General features: G+C 41.2%; 1 protein-coding gene across 4 annotated transcripts in view; it reads right to left on the bottom strand.

The window, feature by feature from the left end:
• The window catches only part of RMDN3 (regulator of microtubule dynamics 3), a 43,378-nt gene that overhangs the window by 10,160 nt on the left and 9,368 nt on the right, over positions 1-23,850 (bottom strand). For all 4 annotated transcript variants that reach the window (XR_010025076.1, XM_063117730.1, XM_063117731.1 and 1 more), the window contains exons 5-12: positions 22,891-23,158; positions 21,265-21,367; positions 19,452-19,512; positions 10,869-10,944; positions 10,448-10,525; positions 6,961-7,059; positions 5,121-5,174; positions 191-271 (exon numbers count right to left, since the gene is read on the bottom strand). Coding sequence is in view for 3 of the 4 variants with exons in the window: in XM_063117730.1 (XP_062973800.1) it covers positions 191-271; positions 5,121-5,174; positions 6,961-7,059; positions 10,448-10,525; positions 10,869-10,944; positions 19,452-19,512; positions 21,265-21,367; positions 22,891-23,158 (820 nt within the window). In the remaining variant the exon portion in view is untranslated. The remainder of the gene's footprint in view (positions 1-190; positions 272-5,120; positions 5,175-6,960; positions 7,060-10,447; positions 10,526-10,868; positions 10,945-19,451; positions 19,513-21,264; positions 21,368-22,890; positions 23,159-23,850) is intronic.

Genomic DNA, 23,850 nt, shown 5'->3' with positions numbered 1-23,850 from the left:
GAAAATAATCTGGGAAAGGCCAAGAGAGGAAGAGGAAAATTCCTGCCCACCCACCTTCCACCCTGCAGGAACCAGCCTGGTAAGGCAGAGATGGTGGCAGTTCATCTGCCACCACTTCTCCTTGCCCAGCCCCCCACTGGATTGCTCTGCAAGGGAATTATTGTATTCATACATGAACGACAAACACTACCTCTTTTGTGATAACCGGCAGTTCTGAAGCCAAACTCAGCCAGTGAGCAGCTGCAGAGTTATCCCCCAGTTCCCTGTAGCACTGTCAGAGGGGGGTGGGTGGAGAAATACAACATTAAAACAGAACATTTCACTGAGACACGTATCCTACCAACAAGTACATGTTATCTTTTCAAACACTAATATTCATTAACTGAAATGTTCATCATCCTGTCGCAGAGCCTTTTCTTGGCAAGAACATGCTTTACTGTACTACAGAACTTTTAACTGGGGCTTCAATCCTATGTAGACTAACCTTGGAGTAAGCCCCGCTGAACATGGAAGAGCAAGCAGAGGACAGGAAACATGCATAGGATTGCACTGCAAGTTCATTTTTGGTACAGGGAAGTTTGAGCTTCTTTCCTCCTTTGTAGAGTACTTTTGTGCTATGAGACGTGTTCACTTCTAACCCACCTGTGTATCCATATACTCTATTGAGCTGAGCATGGGTACAGATACTAGGAATACATTTCATAGGTTTGAAAGGATAGTCTGGGGACATTTAGCATTTCAGCAGAGAAAACTGAGGTTTTAGAATAGAGACTGTCGACTAGATAATGCCTCAGCAATAAAATACTTGTTTGACGTGAGACACACATTGAGATCGAAGATGTGTGTTAGACAAAATACCAGAACCAACTTCCAAGTTTACACATGAAGCACAGGTCAATTACAAGGCTAGTGTTGTACTTTCAAATGTTCATATGCAAGTCAAATTCCCAAGTATGCCCATGCCTTATCATCTGAGAAAAGCATAATCTCCTTTCTTGTCTTATAAGGCTTCAGGCAGAATTTAACTCACAGAGTTACCACATTAATTCGGAACAATGTTAAAGGAAAGATAATTCACGAGTAAAAAGATCCTTTCTATACCACGAGCAGCTACGAGCTAGAATTCTTTAATTAGAGGCAGTTCAGCCGAACGCTCAAAAAGGACAAAGGCTCCAGAAAATATTTAACATATAAGAATAAGGTTTCCAGCGTCAGCTCCTGAGGAAGGATTATTTTTAATCCGAGACGTCGAGCATTCTGGACACAGACGAGAATTATTAAAGATTTTAATCACTTTTATCGGCACCAGAGCTAGTCTCTCAATCCGTGCCTTTCTATACCAGACCATTTTTGACAGCCACAACATAAGGTGTTCTTCACCTGCACATCCAACAGCACAGTGCAATCCCACAATGCAGGGGGGGATATATGAATAACATGATCTCACAATCAGAACTGCCTATATGATTATGCAATTCACACATATGTCCCTGCCGCACAGGGTTACAGCATATTCAAGGAATTCCCACACTATTGAATGTATAAATATAAAGGATCCTTAAAGTCCAACACCCTCTTCATTGTCTCGATTTAGCAAATGTAAATAGGTCAATTTTGTCTAATCTTCTTGGGAACTTATTTTACTATCTGCTTTCACTATATCAACAGAACACCTTGATTAATAAACTAGAATAATGGTGAGGACAACAATCCTTTTTATATAGAACTTTTTATAATTTGCCAAAAAATACTAACTAGATATAAAAATTCTATTGTCAGACTTACAGTGCAATCCTATGTTTGTTTACTCAGAATTAAGTCTCAGTGCCTTCAATGGGGTTCACCTCCAGTGAAATATGCAGAATATTGCAGCTTTACTTAAAAAAGAAGCACTTTGGGGGATGTATGGGATTTTCAAATTACTAAAAAAAAAGATTGTTAGAACATCTGCTGAAAAGTAATTAGTATTTTAGTTAAGAGTAAACATGTCATGAAGCAATTTAAATAATCCCATTTCATATATCAACTGAAATATACAATAGCTGCTTCCCTGTTTTATCAAAAGCTGTATTAAAAGCCAGTTCTCTGCCTGTAATGGAAAAAAGATGCAGATACAAGAACTGGAATATACATAAATTGTGGCTTTTAAAGAAGTATATAAAAACATTATATATGAACAGAAATATACTTATAGTCCTCCTGGCATGCACTTCTAAATGAAAGGTAATGTTCATTTGAGCAAGACAGATAATACAGTATGGAACAACTTGTTCACGTATGAGAAATACAGAACAACCCACCATATGGTCATACAAATAACTTAAGCGCAAATTTCTGTGTTTTCTTGACTTTTCTACTTTTATATCACTAGAAATGTTATTATTCCAATTTTTACAACAGCAAGGAAACTCGCCATAGGTTCAAATACTAGTAAATTCCAAGCCAATAACAGAAACTTAAGTTTGCACACTGAAAATAAAGATTAAATTTGAGGCTCTGGGAATAGAGTGATTTAACAGGGAACAAATTCAGTTATACCCTGCTTGGCCTCTCCTCTGGCTGTTGTTGCAAGCAGCTTTAACTGAGCATAGACTCCAACTATTGGTCAGAGGAACAGTACAATGCAAGACGTTTTAGCACTTGAAAAGCATTACTCCATTTGTGAAAACAAAAACATTTCCCAAATCCTATGTACAAGTCAGCCAATTTGTGGAGTGAATAGCCACAACTTCGGACCAACATGTGTGTTGGGGGAAGGCAAGCTGGATATGTTGTCTTATCCCCCAATATTCATTCTTGTTCCATTTCTCTTTTAAAAGAATAATGGGGAAATGCTCCTTGTATAAACAAACTAGGCATAGAATGATATCTGATCATTCAAGTTCCCCTCCAACATAAATTTACTTCTGTGGTCCTAAATTATACAGAAGCAATATTACTGGATAAGAAAAAATAAATTTCCTCTCTTCCTAACGTATCAATCCTAAAAAGTATGTAACTGTTTCACATTCCACTGCTACCTTAAGAGTTTTAACCTGGCTTGGACCTTCTCCTCACCTTCCCCCTCACAATCAGCTCAAGTTTCAGTTCACAGGATAGTAGAGTTGGAAGGGGCCTATAAGGCCATCGAGTTCACCATTCGTGCATGAGCAAAATTGTAATTTGCAAATCTTTACAATTAACATATACAAATAAACCAAAGCCAATTTCCCCTCTGAATATTTAAGTCACTCTGAACTAAACATTTAAGCTTTTACCTGAGCATTTTGCATTTGAGAGCCATCTTCTATCCCAGAGGGGGACAGGGGCTATAGGTCAGTGGCAGAGTACATGCTTTGCAGGCAGAAGGTTTCACATTCAATCTCTGGCATCTCCAGTTAAAGAAATCTTAATTTCCAGGGTTTGGAAATAGCTCCATTGAAGACTTTAAGAGAGCCACTGCCAGTTTGAGTAATGAACACCAGAGTTCAACAGATGAATGGTCATCCTGAGTGCCACAAACACATTGGAAGGGAGGGGCATAAGTTTCTACCCCTCCCTTCTAAATAAATAATGGGTGACTCAGAATTGGGCAGCTTCATATGTTCATACCAAAGAATCTAGGTTACGGGACTGAATCAGCCTTGGTCGCCCTGATGGATGGGCCTTTATCGAGAGAGGGACAGGGGGGATGCAACCCTGTTAATCCTGCTCGATCTCTCATCGGCTTTTGATACCATCGACCATGGTATCCTCCTGGATTGACTCCGTGGGATGGGCATCAGAGGCACTGTGTTACAGTGGTTCCGGTCCTACCTACGGGGTCGTTTTCAGAGAGTAGCATTGGGTGACCAGTCCTCGGCCTCTTGGCAATTGAGCTATGGAGTGCCGCAGGGCACCATCTTGTCCCCAATGTTATTTAACATCTATATGAAGCCATTGGGAGCGGTCATTAGGGGATTTGGAGCTAAATGCCATCAATACGCTGATGACACACAGCTCTATCTCCCTGTGACAACTGAATCAGGTGAGGCTGTGCAGGTCCTGGACCAGTGCCTAGACTCAGTAATGGGCTGGATGAGGGCCAATAAACTGAGACTGAATCCTGGCAAGACGGAAGCCCTGTGGGTGAGTGGTTCCCGAGTCCGGGAGACAGGCTCATTGCCTGTTCTGGATGGGGTTGCTCCGCCTCTGAAAGAACAGGTTCGTAGTTTGGGGGTACTCTTAGACCCATTTCTGTCGTTGGAGGCTCAAGTAGCCGCCACGGCTCGGAGTGCCTTTTACCATCTTCGGTTGGTTCGCCAACTACGGCCTCTCCAGGACAGGGTTAGCTTGGCCACGGTGGTACAGGCATTGGTAACCTCAAGATTGGATTACTGCAACGCGCTCTATGTGGGGATGCCCTTGAAGCTGCTCCAGAAGCTGGAGCTAGTGCAGAATGCTGCAGCTCAGCTGTTGTTTGGCTGCCCCTTTCCAGCATGTAACTCCTCTGCTGAGGGAACTGCACTGGCTGCCTATTCGCTACCGGGCCAGGTTTAAGGTTCTTGTACTTGTGTACAAAGCCCTAAACAACCTGGGACCAGGATACCTGAGAGAATGCCTTCTCCCTTACCAACCTGGTCAGTCACTGAGGGCCTGCTCCTGGTGGTTCCACCTAGATCCATCCTCTGATTGGAATCCACCAGGGGAAGAGCCTTCAGCGTGGTGGCGCTCCTCCTGTGGAATTCCCTGTCTCTGGAGGTCAGGCAGGCTCCAACCTTGTACTCCTTTCGGCGCCTCCTGAAAACATCTTTATTCCAAGAAGCCTTTCCTTAATATGCAGCCTTGAATCTGTTTTTGCTTCTTTTAAATTTTGTTTTAACTGTTTTATTCTGTTTTTATTTTCATTTTATCTTGTACACCGCTCCGAAATTCTTCAATGGGGAGCAGTATATAAATATTCTAAATAAATAAATAAATAAATAATGTACACGCACATTGTTAGACCATCAGTGGCCCAGCAGAGATACACCTACTTTGGCTGGGGGAGGTAGGCAGTTGAGAGAGTCTCTCATTTATTCCCACTAATGAAAGACACCCCTCCCCTGTCTGCTCCATCCACATTGTTACACAGTCAGTGGCCCAGAAAAACATTCACCTACCTTGGCAATGTACACTCTTCCCATTTTTGAAAAACCAGAGCTCAAGTCTTCAGCCTAGGAAAACGGGAGAAGGAAAAATAAAGATTTCACAAAGACCCAGACTCGTTGATTAATGTTTTTTAGGATGTTTTAACAATGATTACTATGTTTTTAATCAGTATTTTATACCTACTGCTGTTTCCCGCCTCAATCAAAATGGAGAGGCAGGTAAGAAATTATTTATTTATTTATTACCCGCCTCTCCCTCTGGATTGAGGCGGGGAACAACATTAGATACAAATACGTAAAATACATAAAGCTGATTAAAAACATATAAAACTGATACAATATTAAAATAACAGTCAAACATCTTAAAATTCATCTGGGTAGGCCTGCCAGAAGAGATCAGTCTTTATAGCCTTCTTGAATTTGAAAGGACTATTAAGTTGACGAATTTCTCCCAGCAGGCCATTCCACAGCCTGAGAGCGGCAGAAGAGAAGATCCTCTGGGTAACAGTTGTCAGCCTAGTTTTTGCTGACTGAAGTAGATTCTTCCCAGAGGACTGACGTGTGCTCACTTTTGAGTTTTGGCCAAGACACTCTCTCTCCCAACCCCTAGTGTAAGGCTAGAATACCACTCCAACTGTAATATACAAATGTCACAACAACAAAATCCTAAACTTTTTATTATTATTTTGGGGCATCAGAATTACAGATTTAACACTGGAAGAGAGTTGACTATTAATTGATTTTTGCTTAACTTTTAATCTTTCTTTACTAGCAAAACAAAACAAAAAATGTTGTTCTGTCAAGTCATAATAATGACTGATTTGCAGTTGAAGTTATGCAAAGGAGTGAGGATCCACCAGGACTGACCAGCTCCTCAAGGCTCCAAATGGGGGCAATGGCTGCCAGGAACAGACCGGGACAGCTCCTCAGTCTGGCTGGTTGGGCAGAGATGGTGCAGCTTATCAAGCAGGGTGGGGCTGAGACAGAGTTGAAAAGGTAGAGCAGCGGAATAGCAGGGGCTGTGGGGACAGAAAAAGGAAGGAAAAGTTGAGCCAAAAGTGATTGAAGAGAAAGGAGGAGGAGGAACTGGCTGGCTGGCTGGCTGGCTGGCGAGGCTAGTAATAAGGGAACTGCCTAGTAGAGGGAAACAAGAACACAAAGGCAAGTGGAGAGGAGGAGGGGAAGGGACCTCTGGAAGAAGAGGAGCCTCGTTTGAAAAGTGGGAGCAGCCATTAGGGACAGGCAGACAAGAGCAATTCAGGCCAGTCTACGTGGAAAAAGAGAAAGAGACAGCTACACCCCTCGGAGCCAGAGAGCCTATACTGAATTTCACTTACCCTCACTTGCAGAGCCTAGAAGGAGAGCAGAGAATGAGAAGCTTTGGCCTTTGGAGTGGAGAAACTGGAAAAAGGGGGATCCAAACTCTTTATTTTTTGGACAAAGGCCATAAGCTATATTTATCTAATCCCTCAACTAGGAATGAGAAGTGTAACAATTTGCCCTAAAAGGAAACTGCTTTTGGGGTTTGACTGAGTAGCGGCATAACTAACCATATTCAATAAACTGAATTTATTGCATCTAGCCCTTTGCTGAGCATACTGTCTTCATGGAGATGACGGAAGATGGCTACTTCAATGTGCCACTCCTTAGGGAGGCACAGACAAGAGGCCTGCTCTGAACCAGGCTATTTAGGCATAAGCACAACATGGCAGCTGCCCTTACTGTTGTTCACAAGTCCTTGACACCATTGCACATGTATCAAAGAGGTTGGTGGAAACGTTCGCGCTAGTTGCTTCTATCTGTGCAAAATTAGGATACTAGCTAGTTCAGTGCTTTGCTCAATTGTTAGGACCTTTAAGAAGTTCTGCAGCGCATCCTGGACACTGGCTGTAGGAGGTTCTTCATACAAAGCCGAAGCAGTTTTCCTTTCCAACCATCCCAGGTGAGAGACCTACATAAAAAAGTTAAACGAATTTACTACTCAAATTCTACAGTCAATGCAAGCTGTCTTATATGCTTCTCCAGCTAGCAGCGACCCTCTTTTGCATGGTCGAGGAGCACCAAGTATGTGAACACAGGTGCTCCACATGGAGGATGGAGGCCTGTTTTGCACAATTTTTCACCTTAAGAAAAAGTGGCAGTGAGACTGAGTGAAGATAGAATCACACACTTATGGGCCTCCATGTGAAGTGCCCATGTCACTTGTTACCTTAAGTGCAGAGTGGTAGGTAGGGTGATCGCTCCTTTAACAGCAAAGAGAACTGCCACTAAGGCAAAATGAACAAGCCCACCAGCATTCCTTTGTTCTACAGCCGTCACACTTGAGAAGAAGAGATTGCTGCTCCTCCACTGCCATCCCGTATGGCAGGGCTGGGAACCTCCAGCCTGCAAATGTGCCTCATGTAACCGGCAGAGCCTCTTCCAATTCTACACAAGCATAAAGGTTCTTAACAGAATACAAGCTGATGATAAAAACAAAGTTTTTATCTATTTTAAAGCACCATTTTAATAAATCTTTGGATAAAAAATTGGAACCACAAGTGCTCCTATGTAAAAATATTGTTATTTTTAAATTTATTTGTTTTGTATTAAATTTTGTACACATCTTTGCCTTTAACTTTGTTTTTATCATCAGCCTCTTTCAATTCCTACAGAGAGTGGGGCTTTGGCCTTCAAGACTGGCCCCCTGGAAGAATCCTCACGGTTCACTTCAATCACAATTCAAAGAAAATAGCAGTGATTCCCCTGTAAGTCACTCCCCCTTCCGTTAGAGGTAACAGTAGGGATACAGGGGATTCAAGAGATTCAGCCAGCATTAAGAGGAGGATCTCCTGTCAGAGCCTGTTTGCTCACTGCATGCTACACCCATAGAATGATGCTCTGTGCACAAAACTGGGGACTTGGCTAGGGAGGTTGTGGACTCTCCCACACTAGAGGCCTTCAAGAGGCAGCTGGACAAGCATCTGTCAGGGATGCTTTAGGGTGGATTCCTGCATTGAGCAGGGGGTTGGACCCGATGGCCTTGTAGGCCCCTTCCAACTCTGCTATTTTATGATTCTATGAGAGCTGAGTCCCTTTCTCTGTGCTTCTCTTAGCATGGAGAAAGGCAAAATGGGTGGAGCAATGTCAGTGGGTATAGCCCTGCCCACTGATATCATCTGGCCTGTAGAAGGCCCAGTGGGGGCAAGTCAATCCTTCCCCCACCTAAAGTATGTTCCCCACACCTGCCATACAGCAAAGGTATTGTCAATGAATGTTTATTACCCTCTTATTTGATATTCTGTTTTGTTGTCCAACACTGCTAAACCAAACAGCAGCCATGTTTGGCTGTGCTAGGAGTTGAAGGTGGGGGGCAAAGCACCCAACACTGCCTGGGCATTTGATTCTGATGTCTCAGTCATTGTAGTGACAACCTTTGTTCCTTCAACTATTTTGTTCAATAAGTGAATAAATTGCCCGTGACTGTTCAGTATGTGCTTTGAGACGCTGTTGAGCACTGGAAAAACAGGTGTTAAATGGTGTAATTATTATTTCATGAATATCCAACAGGCTTTTTCACCAAAGAAATATTAGCTTAGGAAATCAAATGTGAAGCTTGATTGGTTCTAATACTCTTGTGCTCTAAATGGAACTTGTGAAGTCACTGCCATTGGCTGGAATGACTCAAGATTGGGAATGACAGTCCCTATTACAAGACAGGTCTACCCTTGTCATATTAAAAGCTAGGACTGATGGGTTTGGTCCCTACGCTTTTAACAAAAAAATCCATTGGTATTTACAATAAACAGAGGTATCTCTGCACACAGAGCATGAAGATCAAGGCCACAACAAAATCCTCCTGCATGCTAGAGGATTTCTTTTAACCAGAATACCTCCTTTCCATCAAAGTTAAAATCACACCAAAATGCTTGTTTTTTCCAGACAAACTCAAAATTCAGACTGATGGCACTGATTTACATTACGTACTCCACTGAAAAATATAAAGCAGATGGTATACTTTTTGTAATACCTGCAACAGTCTATGATAAAGGAGCAGAAGACAAACACATGCAAAGGATTATACAGATATGCTCTACGCAGAAGCCCTGGAGTGCTCCAAAATATCCTTAATCAAATCCATGTGTGTTCAAAAGTCTAGAGCACAATTGTGTTTACTGGAGTAAAAATATGGAGACAGTGAAAACACGAGTAGCTTGCAATTAATGCTTTTCTTTCATGATTCCTTTGCGTTCACTCCCCACTCCCCAATTTGACCAAAACGCCAAATCAGGAGCTAAAAACTACTTTGGATCTTGGTCTCTCACAACTTGGAATACCTGCTTTCAGCACAATATGTGTTTCCCTGTTTAGATCCCTTAAGCTTCATATCACACATTCATAAAGCTAAACATGCACATATTTGGGATAAGTGCATATGGGCAAGAACAGGCCTGGAGCAGTTTCTACACTGAACCGTAATATATATCTTACAGTAATAATCTTCCAACAGCACATTTACATTCACTACACAGAAAACGTAGGTTCAAGATAGTGATCAGATGAACAGCAGCAGTGGGCAATTATAGTATAAATCTCTCCAGTCGTCAGACACACCTGACTCCCAACCTGAACTATTTGCCACACAACAAAATCTGTGTTAGGCAACTTTGGGACACAAAGTCCTTCAGTGCAAAACTACTTTCGCTAATTAACAATGGATTTGTGCCTGGTGACAGTATATAAATTTTAAATTGTTTGTGCTGATTCCTTTTATCAACAATTTTTCAACTGGCCATCCCTCATTACCGAGGGAAACCTGCTTTGTCAACTACTAGGTTCTGCTTAAATTGCTTTATTGTGCTTTTTGGGCTGCCATAAGCTTCTAGCCTTAGAGGTGTATGTGTTTATTTCAGCATCATGGGGCCACTACATTTTCTTACAGCATCTCATTGCAAACATCCTAATTTAGCTTACTCCTCACTCATCAGTGATATTGTCTCAGATCAATGTCAAAGTTGCATTGTCATTTACAAGACCCAGAACAGAGAGGGACTGTAAGACAGATATTGCCTTTTAAATCAGAACTATGTGGCACAACAGGATTTTGTGACATGAGACTCTAACACTGCAATTGCACCCATCTGCAACAAAGAAAAAAGCAGTAATTTGAGCTACTAAACTAATCAATGAAGCTGTACATTTTTGTGAAGGTCTTATCAGTAGTTAAAAGTTGTACAAAAATCTAGACAATTAAAAACATAAGTACCCTAAGGAATTCAACAGAAATACTTACCTAGACAGAATAATTAAGTATAATGTTCTGTGGGTTCCAGAAATGTATACTGAAGAAAATAATTTACCTGGTAACACCACCGGCCCAAGAGATAGTAAGATTTGGGGTCATCTGGTTTCAGAGCTATTGCTTTGTCTACATGTTTCTAAAGAGATGAACAGCAAAGAGACATTTCATTCCTTAAGTACAATCAGAAACTTAAATCCAGAAGGCTGCATTTTTTGTTGGGGGGGAACCTGCAATTCTACTATAGAGCACAAATTTTATAGCTAAGAGTTCTGCTTATTTTAATGAAGGCAGTAAATCCATCACAGGCTGATAATACAAAATTTGCTAATACTAGACAGGGATGGCCAAATCTATCAATTTCAGTTTCTCATTATTCCAATCCTCAGTTCGTTCTGTCCCATTTCCACATTAGTTCGCAACTTTTGCAAGCATCTTTCCCCCTCGCAATAAAAATCCTTTAAGATGTACAAAAAGTGTACCTTAAAAACATGACCTGCTTGGATGCGTTTTTGTATACTTTCATGTTCTGAGAACTGACCACAGAGAACAGCATACCTGGAAATTACAACAAACCTCAACATTAGTACATCATTCCCAAATACGGCTTTACTGCCGTATTTATTTTTCTTGTAGAGGGCTCAAAAATTAAATCTAAACTTAATATCTTCTCCAGGGAAACAGATGCATTATATCAGTTTTATGGATGGAGAGGTTAGCCACTAAAGTATAGAGTTACAGCAATTTCCTCATGTGGTGGTAACAGCACAGCAGAAAGTGGAACAGAAACAATGCAAAGGTAATGAATATGTTCAAGAAGTATCACTACTATAGTTTATTTTCCCACCTTGATTTCTTTTTTCTTGATTTGATTTCCCCCCCATCCCCTAAATCATCCATATAAACACAGATGAAGGCTCAGTTCAGACAACACGTTTCTCAACAGTGGTTTTAGAACTCCAGGGTGGAGTTTTTACACCACTGTTGAGAAATGTGTTGTCTGGCAGGAAAACTATCCATGCTGTGCAGCGGAGAGTTCCTGCACAACTGTTGTGTGTTGTATGGAAGGCTCTGTGGAGTTTTCTGTTATGTTGCATTGACTTTTCCCACTGGCTACAGAGTCCCCTGGTAAGAGCAGCAAAAGGAGTGAGTGCCGCTCTAGGAAAGCCACTAGGATTGGGGTTTTTCCCAGCAATGGCTGATGGGATACCATCGGGAGGACTAGGAGAGGACAGAGGGTGGAGGAACTGTCAATCAAACATTGCAATGGATTTTACTCAACTGCACGGTAGCCCACAGTCACACAATGGTGGAGTTAGATTATGTTGTGCAGGAGAACCTCCTAAAAACTCAACTGTTGAGTGGAATTTTCACACTGCGTTGACTATGTTGTCTGAACTGAGCTAAACTTGGCTAACATGAACCAAATATAAACCAATTTGATGGTGTCTGTTGAAACCTGGACATAATCCAGCACTTCATTCAAGCAGGTAAGTCAACACATTCAGTTCACAGTAGTGATTTCACTTGGCCTTATTAAGGAAGTCAAAGGATAAGTTCACAAGTGCAATTTACTATTCCTTGACAGGTCACAAACAGATGCATGTTGCTAACCTGAGATGACTTCAGTGGGAAAGGAAGTTGTTAGGAGATGCCAGAGTAGACACTACTGGTGTAGATGGTCTAACAGTCTGACTATGTATTACAAGTCATTCTTGTGGTAATGAGGTTGGGTATGGAAGGGAAAGGAAGAAAGAGATGATTGGTTCTTAGGAGTGTAGGGGAAAGGCCATTCTGGGTTTCTTCCTTTGATTCTGAAAGTCTTTTCTGTATTTTTATATGAACTTACTTGCAACTCTGCATGTTACAAAACAAGTAACCCCCAAATAAAGGGTACTGAAAGCTACAGGTTTAAGAGAAACAGTCAGAAAGTTCAAAGGTTCATAGCAGATTAATTCACCCTGTTCAGGAACTCCATAAAAACTTAAGCCGATATATTGAACATTATTAAAACAGTACTAACCTTTAAAATGCAGTTTTATAAGGCTATTTAAACAAGAGAAAGTCATATAAACCCCATGTGAACTCTCACAGACCTTCAAATAAACACAGTTAATTACCTCCACACTTGCCCTGAAGCCAGGCACTAGAAAACCCTTTCCCCAATAACAGTATTAACCATAACAGCTTGTAAATCCTACTCTACTCAGAAGACAGCTTTTAACAGGAGCTTGTCAGTAGTAGTTGTAACTCATAGAAAATTGATGTTAGCTCCAAGAACACAAAGGCTACAATCCTGGGGACACTCATTCCAAAGTAAGACTCATTGAATTTAGTCAGGTTTACTACCAAGCAAACATGCATAAGACCAGGCAGTAACTTTCATTTTCTTTCTTCCCCTTTCCCTGATTAACATAGTGGGACAGGACAGGCAATCAGGAAGTGTCAAGCTGTGAAGAAACTCACACTCCACATAGGAACAGTGAGGAGTTTCCAAGACAAGAAAATGAGTCAGCCTACGCAGGGCGAAGGAACTCAATGCCGCACAGTTCTCCCACCAGTTCAGAGGGAGCTTCTCTCCATGGGAAATAAACTGGAGAGGTTTTCAGAGTTCCATTTGTCTTGCCTCTCTTCTCCCCTGCTGCTATCCCACAGCTCAAAGACCATAGATGTTGATGGCTCAGATCTTGGAAAAATGCCATATATCTAAGAACTGAACAAATTCACATGAACCTTGGTCAGCTGAAAAAACAAAACCAGCCACCTAGGGCTGTAAGCAGATACAGACTTGTCTACCTCAAACCCCACAGCACTAATGTCTTGCTTTTTAAAAAAAAACCCACATGTATTTATATTCCACTTTTTTTGACAAATGGATGGCTAACAACCAAATTTATATCCTTTTATTTTTGTCCTGACTTTTAAGAACAACAAAATTATAAAAACAAAATAAGCTATAGAAAAAGCACACTGCCAAATGTTGTTTTTTTTAAAGCAAGACATAATATTACTTCTCCCCTCCTTCCAGCTACATCCTTTATTGCACACTAGTTTTCTTATTTGCCAAAAAGCAGGCTAGATATTTCCATTCTGTCTACAAGGTCAATCAGTGAAGGAAGCAATTCCAGCTAATTTATAAGTGAACATTTTCCTGAAGAGACATGTGGAGGAAACATGCTGGATACAAGCAAAACACTTTCCACAAAACTCTTCTCTATAGAAAGAGACGTTCCAGTCAATCAAAATTTACAAAAAACACATTCATTCAGCCATCTAATTATCCCCCTACCTACACTTTCAAGCACAATGGTGTTAAGGCACCTTAAAGGAGTAACAGTTTTATTGTAGCACATGAAAATCATCGTCCACCGACCATATAAAACATCCACTGGGATTGATTACACTATGGACTAAACAAAACTAGAGCAATACAGCTGTTGATATGGCCCTATTTTCTTCCTTCAAGTGAATATTCTAACTGCAGTCATATTTCCATTTCTCCCAGTCACTGTATTTTGTATCCTCTTAGGCGAAAAGAAAAAAAAAATCCCATGGAAGTGGTTAAGGTGGTCATGTAAGTCTTGCTGCTTAATTATCTACAGTTACATGTGATGTTATCTTGGCAAAGGTTATTTTAGAAATTGGTAAAAGGAGAGAGTGCAGAAGCAAACCTTATTCCCTCACCTCTATGCACGGCAAGACTGGGAGTCAGGCTCATATGCAACCTTCCTGTGAATGGCTAAAACAGAGTTCAATATCCAGGATCAAGGGCATTCTGCATTCAGACAGAGATGGGATCCTTCAGATCAGACAGTCACAATGAAGGGAATGAGCCAGTTCTGATCCCATCTGGCGCTCAGAGGGGGGTGGGGGGTGGAAAGATGTGGTAAAAGCTGAAAAGCTTTAGAAAAACAGACTTAAGAAATTTCTCTCCTTACTACGTTCCATCTTGACCAAGACCTCTCTCAGTTGGGTGCTGTATTTCAACAGCAAATGGTGCCTTGAGAAAAGTTTTCAGTGGATACTCTATAATTATGAACTCCCTTCTTTAAAAAAGTTAACCAAAGGTTAACCAAAGGTCAACCCCTTTTAGGATGCTTCCAGACACCAACTTCATCAAAAACAGACACATCATCATCATCATTATTATTATTTTATATAGCACCATCAATGTACATGGTGCTATGCATAGTGAAAGAATAAAACAGCAACACCCTGCTACATAGGCTTAAATTCTAATAGGGTTACACAAACCTGGGTATGATGAACCATGCATGTAACAGAAGTACATCCACAGAAGTATAGAAGTACATCCACCTATGATGCACTGCGTGAGTTCGCACAACATGACAACTCACCCTGATGAATAAGCTACGCAGTGTGGGTTGTTCGTGGAACAACCATGGTGAGCTTGACAGATGATTGGATTTACTGTGGCTTCTTCCCCTCCTTCCCCCAGCCAGGTCCGACACGTATCCTGTTTTGTCTGCCCGTCCTGTTCCCCTTCCAAGTCTGATCCCCTTTTCATTCCTCCGCCTTGCCTATCTGCCTTATATGCTTCAGCTGTCAAAGGGAACAAACTGCAGTATGAAATATACAAGGTAATTGACAAAAGGACTGAATATAGGCTAATTTGATAGCGGTTGATAGTTGACACTTTGGGGAAAGGGAACCATATGGCCTCCTTAGCAAAGTGATCCCTGAGTTTTAAGTTTTGAACTGACACCTGGGGGTGTCTTGCTTCTATTCCACACTTCCACACTTCCCAACAAGTCATTTTAAGGGAGATCTATGCTCTTCCCACTTTTCACAGCTCCAGTTACTGCAAATGGGAGCTGTGTAGATCTCCCTTAAAAAGGGTTTGCTGGAAGCCTGGAAGAATGTACTAGGAAACATACAAAGTAATTGATGAGACAGGGCTGCATAGGTAGTTTGACAGCTGACAAGTTGTGGGGGGAGAGGGAACCAGGTTGGAAAAGGGACCAGACTCAAGGGTAAGTTCCACACTTCAGAACGTGACAATAACTGTGCTAAGGATGCAATCTGGTCCCATTTCTTCAACATGTAACTAAGTAATTTGCACGTACTGACAACTGTCAAATTGAGAAAAGTGGTTCAGGTTGCACCCTTAGGAACCTGGTCCTAAAAATTTGAAGTGTGGAATTTACCCTTGGCCCCTGCTTCCATTCCACCTCTCCCTGAGTCTCCCTCACATTGTTGTTAAGGGTGAACTAGGGTCCACCTCATTTTCAGAGGTCTCATTTGCAGTAAAAAGGGAGCTCTGAAAATTGCATGGACTCTAGATCACTCTTGGGAGACTCGGAGAGGGATGGAATGGAGGGACCCCCAAGGGTAAATCCCACACTTTAAAACTTAAGGATAGCTTTGCTAAGGGCCACAATTGTAACCAAAATTCCTTTTTAAAAATTAAAAAGGTATTTGTGCGCATTTGTGAGGCCATCATAATTATCATCATCGTCATTCAGCCCCACTTTGTGCAAAATGTTAGGGTGTAAATTTTTTTTAAAGTGTTGTCAAACAAGTGACAGCTCCTCCAAAGTACCACTTGGGCACTGGTAGAGGGGCTGTCACTGCAGCATGGGCGAGATCGCTTGGTAAGAGCAGCAGGGATTTCTGCTGCTCTTGCCAAGAGGCTGCTTGGCAATGCCCACAACCCACGATGGGTTGGCAATGCCAGGTTCAGACAACAGGTCAACCCATCATGGGTACAATCCCTAAAACAAGCTATGGGTTGTTAGGGTGGCTTGTTGCCCATGCACAAGCCTCCCTCCAGGAAAAGGTAAGGGTTCCATGGCTTATCACCCACAATGGGTTGGCATGTTGTGAGAACCCAGTCACTAACTGGGTTCAGATGACACAATAACCAACGGTGGGTTAAAAAGTCAACAGTGAGTTATTGTGCCATCTGTCGGGACTTTTTCACACTATGGTTGGTTATTCAGCCAAAATAACCAACTGTATAGAGTCAATTATTAAACAACCATTGGTTATCGTGTTGTGTGTTGGGCACTATTGACTATTTCGTTGCACACAGTTGGTTACTTTTGGCAACTACAGAATCCCCTGGCAAGAGCGACCAAAGTGGCGGCTGCTGCTCTAGTCCAGCTGGCAAAACTCACAATGGCTGGTATGATACCAGTGGAAGGATTGAGTGAGGGGGAGGGGAGGGGATGTGTCAATCACACACACCATTGCCTAATAGTCAACTCAACACTGGCCTTAATCCACACCACGGTTGATTATAATCATGTTGTGTTGGGAATACCCTCTCGATAGTCAACTGTGGAGTTGAGTATTAAACCACTATTGACTATTGTGTTGTCCGAATGCAGCCACTATGTCGTAGTGAGGAAAACAAGCAGCTATCAATGCACTTTGGTTAATGGAGATGATCTGAGATGTAAATCTGAACTCCAAATTCTCAATGCAGCTCTGATTGTTTGGATTATCCCAAGATAATGTACATGGCAGAGCATATCACAAGAAGCACAGGCACGTTATATTTCAAAATCCATTCAAAAAAATACAGGGGCAGAATTTAGAAATTATTAACTTCTGATAGTTTTGTACAGCTGCAGTTTCCCCCCTGAATATTAAGTGTCTCTCTTCTTTTAAAGCAAGACACCCCCATGCAGTAGAACTCCATTTAGTTCTGGAAACTAGTCTCATGCATCTTGTAATTGATTCCGTATGTTCAGTCTCAAAAGGCAGATTACAAATTTTAACTTCATAAATTATCAATTAACATTTTCAAACTGCTTTAACTACATAAAGGACTGATAATGCTGCACCTGCACCATTTCGTCTCCAGAGAGATCTCTGAAATCCCCCACTGTTCTTGTACTTCCAACACTTCTTTCAAAAGCAAATGTTCATGCCAAGGCAAATATGCAACTCCCCCTCTTGATTCTTCATTCTCAGAGTAAGTTTTAAGGAATGCAGAGACCACAGACAAATCAATGTGGAAAGGGATGCAATTGTTTCTGTTTTGCTTGGCCTTTAGAAATCGCATATTGGTGCCTGAGTAGATTAGTCAGTTCCTGTGCTGTACACGGTTAGCCTAACTTTTGACCTGTGTGCATGTTTCCCTTCTTCTACCACATGATTAAGCATTAAAACTAGTTTTGGAAGCCGTGGGACAGTCCTATATAAACATGCGGCTAGGTCAGCCACCCATCTTGTTTTGTTGAAGATACACATCTTATATGCTACATCACACTAACAGAACGTTCTATCACCAGGACCAATGCTTACTGCTGCCAAAGCTCAGCCTCCTACTGCTGCTAGATACAAAAGCTCTTTTCTCTTCTTCCTCTAACAGAATATAAAGCTCCAGCAAAAACCTCCCTTTTACTGCTGGGTAGGAAGGACAGTGCAGTAAAACCTCTCTCACATAGCATGGAGAAGCTGAGTTCAAATCATAGTGCTGCAAGAATTAATAATACAAATAGAATGCAGTTAATCTCTTGTAGTGCCAGTGACTGTAGGGTCAATAATTCACTATTCGGCAGAAAGATAGTGTACTATTAAAATATGCACACATGGACAGAGAGACTATAGCAGTTCTTCCTACTTCACACAGCCAGAATATAAAGATAAATAAACTGTAGTATTAGCTGACGTTATTTGCCACCTCCTTCGGCTATTGTAGATATTAAACTGTAAAGCACTCTATATTTAGCTTGCATCTGGGAAGCAAAAAAAAAAACTTCTCTGAACCTCTGGTAGTCATGTTGCTCCCAGTCTCTAATCCTTCTATAGTCCTCCAACCTTCTGCAGGTCACATCTTTCCATCTATTGCTTGGGCAACTTCCAGCTCCATTTCTTCACCATCTTTTAGAACTCAAAGCATCTGAAAACCATTGTACTACTCTCCTGATGGCTATTTGCTACTTCAATAGTCAAATTTAAGAATATTGCTTGAGGCACATCAGCAAGAAAGCTTGGCGCCTAGAAATCATGTGTGCTAATGGCTGGCTCCAGGGACCCTGCTTGGAAAGGTGTTGCTTCTAGCAGGGGCAGGAGACTCCTACTGCTCTCCCCCCTATGCTAGGATCTGTCAAATTGCTCCAAGATAAGATACAAGTTACTTCAGAGTAGGACATTCACATATACATAAGACTATGCTGTAAATCTAAGAAATGCATAAGCTTTCCTATTTAAGAATCTACTTCCAAATACAATTACAGCTCTAACATAAAATGCTGAACTCACGAAGGAATGATATTTAATATTCCCATATGTTAAAAATCAAAAAGCAGTTTTACTGACAAGATATCAATGTACAAAGGGTAAAATGATAACAATGCTTTATCAGCAGTCTATCTGTCATTAAACCTTAACTGATAAATTCCCTGACACATATGGCTCTCAATGAAGTCATTGCTATTTTATCTGTAGCAATGGCCTATCATTAACCCCAGGCGATATCAGAATGTTATGTCACTCTTAGCAAGATTCTAAAATCTTTAGGAGGATTTTAAAATCATAGCTGGATTGCACCTGAATTGCAAATTTGCTGGAATAACAGAGGCTGGCAGTAAGCAAAAGAAAAGAGTCCCTGTACTATTACTGCTTGCATCACAGTTGTTTTCTTTCAGAAACAGAACTATCTAGAACATATGCCTAGACTCCATATTTTACATCTCTTGGGAAGAGCAATAAGTTATTAGATGAGTTCTTATAAGAGATAGATATCTATCATATCCTCAGAGTCAAAAGAAACACACAGCACAAAATAGAAATCCTTTGGGGCAACTGTTCTAACCCAGTTTGTAGTTAGTAAACAAGAGCCAAAGAAGAAAAACAGAGACACCATTTTGATTAATTGCAACCAGTAGAGTCCATGAACTTATAAACTCTTCTGCCAAGAGAAGAAGTATGTCTGGAAGAATAAATCAAGCCTGCATATTTAAAAATGCAACAACTCTTAATCTGGACTGCACTCTTGACAAAGTATTTTGCTAAATGTAACAACCTTTAGAAATACAATATTTAGAACAATTTTTTCTCCTTTTCCTTTCCTTTATAAAGTAATTACATACCACTGGTGACAGTCAGCACTTTGATCTTCCAACTGCAGAGCTGTCTCCATCACTTCTTTGCCTGCAACACAGAACAATAAGCCTGTAATAAGGTTTTGAAATAAGGAAAAGTACACACTACATATGAGGCAGCATATTCAGAAGGGCAATTATCGCTTGGGCCCTATCAGCATTTCAGTTCCCATAGCAATGTGTGACCAGGGTACAGCCTGTAGAACAAACAAATCTTCAGGCTTCCAGTACCGAGATAGACATGATTTTTCCTAGCATGAAGAGGGGGAAAAGATGGTTGCTGCTTAGAGCCAACAAAAAGGAAGCAAAAGGAAATGGACAACTCTGAGATAAGCATTAGCTCAGGAATTTTAGAAGTGGAATTTCAGCTAGGACAAACATTCGATATATTTGCAGCTATTTGAGTTTAGCCTACCATTATTCATGCTATGAAAGTCCAGCAACTCCTGGTAAAACCAGCAAATAAAATGGTAGTACTTGCCAAGTAGTACTCTGAAAACAATTCCATATTAATGAGTTTTCAATCCATAACGAACAAAATGGTTTTGTAGGAGTATGAACAAACTTCAGCAAAATTCTTCATGTAACACATTTTTCCAGGTTGGAGAGATTAATGCCTAATTCACAGAGACACCCTTATCTCAAAGTGTTTTTCTGAAGAAGCTGATTTGTGAAATAAAAGTTTAATATGTTTATCCAAATCTGTACAATCCGATTAGTGTTACTTGAACATTCTAAAGGCATTTACTGGTTTAAAAAAGGTGGTGGAATGGAAGGCTGGCTACCATGACGCCAGCTGGCTGGACGTACTGGCTGGAATGAGTATCAGGAGCTTCTGGAAGATTCATCTAGAGAGTTGTGGGAGAACCTGAGAAAAAAGTCAACCATGAAGAAAAGCAGCAGCAAGACCAGGAAGCCAACCTCAGAACTGAGAGCAGTACGGGCAGGAGTGGAAGGTCTGCAAGTGAGGAGAGGAAGACTCCCAAGGCAGCCTTCGGGGAGTGGCTGAGGCCTAAATATCAGCTGGTGGCAGTGGTCTGAAGATAAGAGAGGCTGCTGAATTTCATTGAAGACTTCAGGGGGAGACTGGTGAACAGCCTTAAAGGCTTCCAGTTGTAGCCAAACCCTACTAGACAGAAGACTAATTCAAGCCCTTATTTCCAGGGCTGAGTTAACTTAGGTGGCGCTTGGTAGAGGAATTGGCCTATGGCTGATAGGGAAAGGAACTGAAGAGTCCCTTTCTGACTGTGCGCAAGGCCCACTGCCACTTCCATTCTACGCATGGCCAGCCCCACCAATTCTGTTGTACAAGCAGCCACCACCACTTGCACAAATGCAAATTAGCGCTTCTGGGGGAAAACCCAGGAAAGAAGGTTTGCAGTCATTTCAGGTTGCCCCCACAAGTGCTATATCATTGTTGCATAAGTGGTGGGGGCCACTTGTACAATGGAATCTGCAGGACTGGCAGTTTCTTATGGAAAGAATAAGGAAAGGAAAGGAACCTCTCGGACTGAGTCATTACTGACTCTTGGAGGGATGCCAGCTTTCCATCATTAAATTTCAATTAGGTTTTTTTTAAAGAACCAGTAACTAATTTAAGTTATATTATTTATTTTTCCTAATACGAATGCACCATATCTTTGTTTAAAATTATATGAACCTCTAGTCTGTGTCATGCCTATGTCCAGGTACCTTATGCATAAAAAGAGGCACATGGAATAAGAGGGTTAAGTGCCTGATATATCATGGTGCTAGCAGGAGACATTACTCCTATGTACCCCCACTGCCACAGTGTCCTTACCATCAGAAGCATAGGACTTCTTCTCATCTGCATCTTCTGTGGTTTCATACATATCACTATATGCTCGGGACAGACGCCAAAGGAAATCCTGCTTGTCACCATACTGAGGACAGAATGAATGTTAGGTCACTTGACTGTGTTCTACTAATTCAAGGTTACAGGCAAGTAGGATTTGGAAGTACAACATATAGCAAGCACCGCATTGTTTTAATTTTATATTAGTCTGATTTGTGAGTAGAAAGGTGGTCCGACAAGCAGCAAGAGTCCTCTAAACTAGACTTGTTAAGTTAACTCAGTACGTAGTTTAAATCTATTTACTTGACTAAAGTATCAAAGTGTAATACATTTCTTATAGTTTAGAATCTAAGAAAGGAACTATAGGAATTGGGTGAGACAGTAAAATGTTTATGTCAAATACAGAAAAGAGGTAGCATCTTTCCTAGAACAAGCCTTACATTATTGATTATCTTGTGAATCAGTCCCACAAGTCTCTGCTCCAGCAAATAAGCTGGAATAATTATTGCACCACTGCAGTGTCACACCTGGAAACACTGTGCTTGCTTTGCAAGCGGACCCAGACATCATGCTTAAATAACACATAGCATAACTGTAATAGCCACGAATGCCAGATGTGGTATATCAGCATAGTGCACAATATGCAGGGTAGAGAATTGGATGGATAGACTCCAATTCCCTGATGGGGACAGGATTAGAGATTATTAATATGTGCAACTTCATAAAAGCATGTCAATCACCACAGAGTAGCTAAATCTGCAGAACATTATAAAAATCATCAACAAAATAATAAAAATAACATATGAAATAGACATTTGAGTGTAGAACCCAACATGTGCCGATCATCTGAACTTCCTAGGGATTAGCATGGCTCCAAAGTTATGGACTGTAAAAGAACCATAGAAGCGGAAATCATACTACTGACAGCAAAAATGTAACTTTGCTTGCTAACCTAATTTTACCATGGTGGGATAGGGAGGAGAAGAATGAATGAATTCTGAATGCCTGGGGTGAATAATATGGTAGATCCACAATTCTCAGATTATGAATCAATTTTCAAATCAAGCAAGTAGGGAAGGGCATCCTGGGAATTGGAGTGAGAGACTGTTGTGATAACATGGCACCACAATGGGCTAAGACAGATGCTTCTTCTTGATTAGTGAAAAGGAACGGGAGGAATTAAAATTAACATGGACCAAATTTTGATGCTGGTGAACCTTCCTTCACTGTAACCAAGTTTGGGAATCACTTTTATAAATAGTTAACCATTTGGCATATTGACAATAATTCTACCTAAACAGTGTAACGCATCTGAGAAGAATTTTGCTATCATGTTCAGAAATGCTGTAAGCTGCAATTTCACTTTTAACATTAGGTAACTTAATTACTGTACTGTTCAATTTGCAAAAGACAAAACATAATTAAATACTCTTAAAAAGAGGCCATGTCTCATGAGCTTTGTGGGTTTTAAGCCATGTTGCAGTTAGATGACTGGTCTCATTTATTAATGTGGTGTAGACAAGACCTTGCACAACATTCTGTTCTGCCCCCCACCCATCTGTTGGTTAGCTCAACACAGTTTTTCTGAGAAATAGCTAAAGTGAACTTTACCACTAGTTTATTGTTAAGCAGCAGTTGGAATCCTTCCCTCTTCTCCTGGTCACTCCTGCTGTGCAACTGATCCGCTTGTTGCAGCAATTGACTAAGCTCTTGCTCTGCAGCTGGGTCCAAGGTCAATGTAGTTTCATCCTCATTTACAAGGTCCAGAGAATCCCTCCTTGAAGTCCTCACTGTCTCACAACTGATTTCATCTTCCCCCTCCTCACTCTCTTTATCAGACTCCCGATCATAATCAGACTCTGCATTGGCTGTGGTATAACTTTAAGAGAAGACACAAAAGAGCATAGCACTTACATTAATAAGATGCTAAGTGCATTGTGTAAAAATATTAAAACATCAGCAGCTGCACACACATGCAACAGTAAGCCATGTTTCTGGAGAAACCTGGCTTAACAGTTTCTGGCTATTAGCATAAGCTGCTAAACAAGCCTCCCCCAACCTGGTATCCTCCAGATGCTTAGGACTACAGCTCCCATAAGCCCCGGGCACTATAGCCAAAAGAGATGAAGGGAATTGTAGTCCAAGACATCTGGGGGGCACTAGGTTAGGGAAGGCTGAGCAAAACCAAACAGGAATTGAAAGCTTACTATGTCACTCAAAACTGGAATTGTGACTTGTTGTGATCCCGGCTTGTAAGGGATATAAGACAGGGTTTGTTTTTGGCTTATGCCTCTTGGCTCATTTGGGACCAATAAACCAGGACCCCTGGCTCAAACAATCAGGTAAACTTTCACGGTAATTAATTTGTGGTTAATTTGCTGGCTCATGCCAATGGGGGAGCCAAATGGGTACAGACAGGCTGCAGACATCAGCACACCTCATTCATGGTAAGCCAGGATTCTCTAGGAACTTGGTTTACTGTTGTGTGTGAACGCAGCCATTAGTTTTCATGTACTAACTTTTTTCTTTTCTTTTTTTTAGAAAAGAACACCAATATAGGAAGGATAACCC

This window comes from Elgaria multicarinata, chromosome 2 (genome assembly GCF_023053635.1).
Source record: "Elgaria multicarinata webbii isolate HBS135686 ecotype San Diego chromosome 2, rElgMul1.1.pri, whole genome shotgun sequence".
In the NCBI taxonomy this organism is placed as follows: Eukaryota; Metazoa; Chordata; class Lepidosauria; order Squamata; family Anguidae; genus Elgaria; species Elgaria multicarinata.
The sequence above is the reverse complement of the archived record's forward strand: the minus strand, read 5'-3'. Positions and strand labels throughout refer to the sequence as shown.